This window comes from Eimeria acervulina, genomic scaffold (assembly GCF_000499425.1).
Source record: "Eimeria acervulina Houghton genomic scaffold, Eah_scaff1712, whole genome shotgun sequence".
Taxonomy (NCBI): Eukaryota; Apicomplexa; class Conoidasida; order Eucoccidiorida; family Eimeriidae; genus Eimeria; species Eimeria acervulina.
Window position 1 is genome coordinate 1 of NW_013548991.1, and position 5,206 is coordinate 5,206.

The window sequence follows — 5,206 nt, forward strand, 5'->3', positions numbered from 1 at the left end:
TATATATATATATATATATATATATTGGCTTCCCACATTATGCATATAAGCCAATATATATATACTTTCTGTATATATTTATCTATATATATATAGACTTTCTATATATATTTATCTACATACATATGTGCATACTATAGATAGTACAGAAAATATAGTATATGCAGCGCATAGTATTTAAAACTATAAAATAATTGAATTCAGAGAAAAGTATATTAAGTGCTGCAAGGTATGCTGTATGATGAAGTAGTAGTGTTTCTTGCGGTTGAATTAGCGTGAAGGTTTATTATTTGTGTGGTTTGTTTGATATTTATTGCTGTTATTGTTTTGTAATTAATTAAATTAAATCTTTCAGCTTAGCAGGCACTAGAGTGCCCTTAGGAACAGAGTCAAAGAGATTATCTTGTGTGATAGAGCCGCTTCCTTCTCTTCCTCCTTTGCTTTTCTTTGGTTTTAGCTTTGTCTGTTTCGTTTATGTATCAAAACCCATTACTAATGAAGCAGATAAAACAACATAAAACAGCAACCAACCAATTCTCCCTCTATCACCTGAACGACGATAAGAAAAACGAAGAGAATCCCCAGAAGAAAATAAAGAATTCAACAATTATATGCAAAAATATATCAAAACAAAACTCACCGCAGACATGTTCTTCTGAGTAAAAGCAACTACACCGTTCTCCTTCTTCCATTCGTTTGCAACCCCTAAAACTCTATTCAGCTCAGCCCGATAAATAAAATAAAAAGTGAAGTAATAAAATAATGTACGATCAAATAGAGCAAAATAAAATAACAATAGATAAAATAGAGTATTAAATGAACTAAAATATGATGAAATAAACTAAAAGATAAGCAATGTAATCTAAAATATAACAATATAATATCTTATATAAAATAAAATATTTTTTCTGACCTCTGCACAGCAGCGCCTTCGGCTGTCGCACTCGATTGGGGGCATCGTCTTCTGCAGCAAAGTTCTGCGTTGGTATAATTAATGAAGTTAAATTTTTTTCTTTTAATTAATTGATTAAAATCAGTGAAAGACAATAAATAAATAATAATTTGCATGCAAATGATAGCTCACGATAATTAGGAAGCCGCACTCCGCTTCATTCTCGCATCTGAGGTGTATAGACAGTTGATTATTTGATGCTTATGAATTTATTTTGTCTATTTAAACAGTTTTTAAATTAATTTCTTGCCGATAATTGTACATTTTCAATGCATTTTCAATTGCGCTTAATCCGTTAATTCGAGCTATCTCCTTCACAACGTCAGGGCCTTCACACCCGCCCTAGAAGACAGACCTCGTTTATTTTTTTGTATTTCTTCTCCTGTTTTATTTCCCTCTACTACTTACAATAAAGGTATTTAAGTGAACGTCAAAGGCCAGGCTCGCAGCTGCAAAGAAAGTGTGTAGAGAAAGAAAGAAAAGAAATACTTTTGCTGCAACTGCTGCTGCTGCCGCTACTGATACTGCTGCTCCTCCTACTGCTGCTGCTGCTACTGTTGCTGCTGCTGCTACTGCTGCTGCTGCTGAGGTAATAAGACTGACCTCGGATTTCGTCTCCTTTCACAAGAGTTAGCCAACCCGCTGCTTTTGTGCTTCTACACCACTCCTCTCCTGGAGGCGAAGTAAAGACAAAAAATAAAATAAATTAAACACAGCGTCTTGTTCTAAATAAACAAAACAGCCCGCTTAGACCAGCAGCACACCTGTGCAGAACCTGATGATGGTTCGAACTTGAGGTATATAATATATACATATATATACAATAGAAAGGAAAATACAGAAAAAAAGGAGGACGAATGTATAGAGCAGAAACAAATAATAAATTGCTATAAATGCAATAGACAAGCAACAAAATATGAATAAATAAATAAAAAATTAACACCAGCACCGCCTCCACAACCTAGACCGCTGAAACAACCGATACAGCGCCGAAGGAAGACAAACAACAAGACAAGACAACAGCCAGCCTAATCTACTAATCATCAAACAACCATCAAAAAGATATAAACCCTCACCAATTAGCCCCTGTGCCAGGCAGAAGGCCATCGGCGAACGTCAGTGGTAGAGGGGGGCTGAGACGTTTAGAGGGGCCGGAAGAAACAAAGCTGCAGCTTTTGTCTGAAGAGCAGGCGGCCCTTCCCTCGCTTGCATTCGTGAATGACGACTGAGAAGAGATAGTTTTATTGGAAGCATTTAGAGGAGAGATAGATACTCTGTTCTACTAGCACAAAAATAATATACATATATATGTCTATACATATATATATATATATATATATATATGTGGATGTAAGCAAGTTGTGGTGGGCGTACGTCTTTAGCCGCAGAAGCGAGGAGAATGTTGCTGCCTTCGCAGTACCTGCGGCTATTAGGAAGTACCAAGTAATCGTCTAAGGGATAAAAGTAAACAGGTGGAGGAGGTTCAACTGTGGCCTCGGCGGTGTTGTCTTGGGGTGTATTGGCAGCTTCTGAACCCCCTGTTTCAGTTTCTGGTGAAAGGCTGGAAATAGAACGAAATCGAGGCAAAGAAGAAAAGCGCTTCAAGGAGTTTTCTTCTAAACCAAACAAAAATGAAGAACGTTCAACCGAAGCCGCTGGAGCGGGGTCAATGCGCCGGCCTTCGGAGTGTACGAAGAAAAGAAAGAAACTAGAAGCAAGTATAGCAGAATAATGAATAAAAGGAGAAAATAAAGCCATTTCAAAACATTTCAGATAAACTTTCCCTCAGAATATGAAGGGAAACACAAATAAAATGATAAATATAATTTACAACAACTCGGGGTGTACGTACACCCCGCGCCGCCGCCATCGATACATTATGTTTATATTTGAACTGAAACCTGAATACTTTTTCCTTTTTCGCTGAATATTTGCTATATATGACTAAACAACGAACTATTTAGCAATCACTTCGCAATAAAAAGCGAAATGATGCCTTTTTTCTTCGATTTCCAGCTCTACGTCCACTTGAAACAGGGGAGTTCAGCTTCCTCTGTGATATAATATTCACGTACAGGACTTCGTGCATCTACAAATGTGCCAGACAGCCACGACAACGCCGTGCAGAAAAACATCCGCTCGGCGTATGAAACGGAGTCCTCTGGTACCCAGGCCAGCAACGCCCTGCAGAGGTGGAGAGAGAAAAACAGTCAAATAAACGAAGAAATAAATAAAGAAGAAGCAAACAATGAAGAAACAAACAAACAAAAGAGGAAAGACGAATAAAACAAACAAGTACACATACTGTACAGCGCAAATAAACAAGCTAAAATATACATATCGAACAATACAAATATAGAAACATGCAAATGAGGAGTCTTCACACCATCAAACAAACAAATAATGATACAAATAAGCAACCCATCATACTTGTGCGGGAAAGAAAATTCAAAGATGCAAACAAATAATAGTAACAGAGTTAATAATAATAATAATAATAAGAGAAAATAAATATGCTTCAGACTAGGAGAATGGAAGCAAAAGATAGACCGGCATTATATATATAATGTATATTATAATTATATATAAATATATTATATCTCACCACTCTGGTGAATTTGAACGGAAGTCTACACGGAAGACGAACAAAGAGGGGCCTCCATTTTCTTTGGCCATTGTTAGTAGAAGGCGAAGTCTTTCTTTGCGGCTGCAGCCATCGAAAGGTATTGTCTTCTTTGTAGAAATAATGCCTGATAAAGAACCCAAATAAAGACATAAAACAGATATATTATTCAAATAATAATTATTATAATTATTATTATTACTATTATTATTTGAATTTGTTGAATTATGTTGCGGCTTTATATCTGCTTTCCCTTTTCAAAAAACGAGTACAACGACGGCAACAACAGCAACAACAACAACAAAGCAAAAACAGCAAAACAACAATAATAAAAAGAGTAAAATAAACGTTAATAATAACGCAAATATAAAAAAGCCAACCACGCCTACATGTATATGCATAGACGTGTAGATGGTCTTTCAAGTATACTTGTAGAAGAGTTCAATGCTAATGATAATGTCTGATAATAGTATTTTATTTAAAGGTGAAAATACATTAATGAATTGTATAAGGAGCAGCACATGCATAAATATGCAGAATATTACGTATGCTGCTGTGTACGTACAGGTGTCTAGATCAACAGCAAGTTGAATGATATTCTCTTTGCAAGTTCTTTGGCTAACGCTATCCATTAAACTTTGAGTTTGTTTCTCAAAGGTAAAGCCAGAAAAAGATGAATTATCTTTCTTTTCTTCTTCTGCTGCTGTTGTTGCTGCCTCTGCAGCCGACCCCCCGCCTGCAAGCTGCATCGTGCATGCATGCCCTCAGGCGAAAAATGGAAGAAACAAAAGGAAATAAATATGAAAATATATTTAAATAGCTTTATAATTATCAATTTAATCCCACAAATAAAGAAAACATGCAATAATTCCGCGTTGCTAAGATGTGCGTTTCTGCAAGAAGTTGAATTGGTCGGTGATAATGAGGTGAGGTAAGAACGCTATTTCTCCCTTTATTTTCACGAAATTTATATATTTCTTTGATTCAAACAGTATTTAATAATATATCCATTAAATAAATGAAAAATATCAGCTAAATAAGTGGACAAAAACAAAGAAAGCAAGTGCTTCTGCTTTGGGGCTGTACAGCGGTCCGGTGTGTGCGAGTTTACCTCTGGAGGAAGACCAATACAAACGAGAATATACCGTTATAAATACTATTAAATATTTTATTAATAGCAAAACATAACAAAAAATATAAATAAAGATGCATAATGACAAATACAACCCAAGTTTTTCTCTCTATAGACACGCACGAGAAGCTTAGCAGACATTTTGCTATTCTCTCTGCTATATTCCTCTGCAATGTTTCTGCGTTTGACTGAAGCAGTATAAAAAAATAGTATTATCTAAATATTAATTTGAAATGTTTTTAATTATTTTAACTTAGATAGAATTTTATTGTTCTATTCAAGCAGACACAATTATATTACTTCATATCCTTCTAGGGTCTTCTGCATGCAGAGTGGTCAAACCCTCGTCTAATGTATTATAAATAACATTTAATCGATTTCTATTTACTTCTTAAATTTAATTTTATAATTTCAATTTGCTTTTAAAATTTATAAAAAATTAAGTTTCGCATTTACTTGCAGCGGTTAACGCTGCGCGCCTCATATATATATATATATA

At 35.2% G+C, this 5,206-nt stretch overlaps 1 protein-coding gene across 1 annotated transcript; it reads right to left on the reverse strand.

Moving 5' to 3' along the window:
* Positions 1-2,970: 2,970 nt before the first annotated feature.
* EAH_00062470 (hypothetical protein, conserved) lies at positions 2,971-4,324 on the reverse strand (the record flags this gene model as incomplete). The annotated part of the gene is made up of 3 exons (XM_013393243.1): positions 2,971-3,136; positions 3,558-3,702; positions 4,141-4,324. 3 exons carry the CDS (start codon positions 4,322-4,324, stop codon positions 2,971-2,973), a joined length of 495 nt encoding a protein of 164 aa, XP_013248697.1.
* Positions 4,325-5,206: the final 882 nt, after the last annotated feature.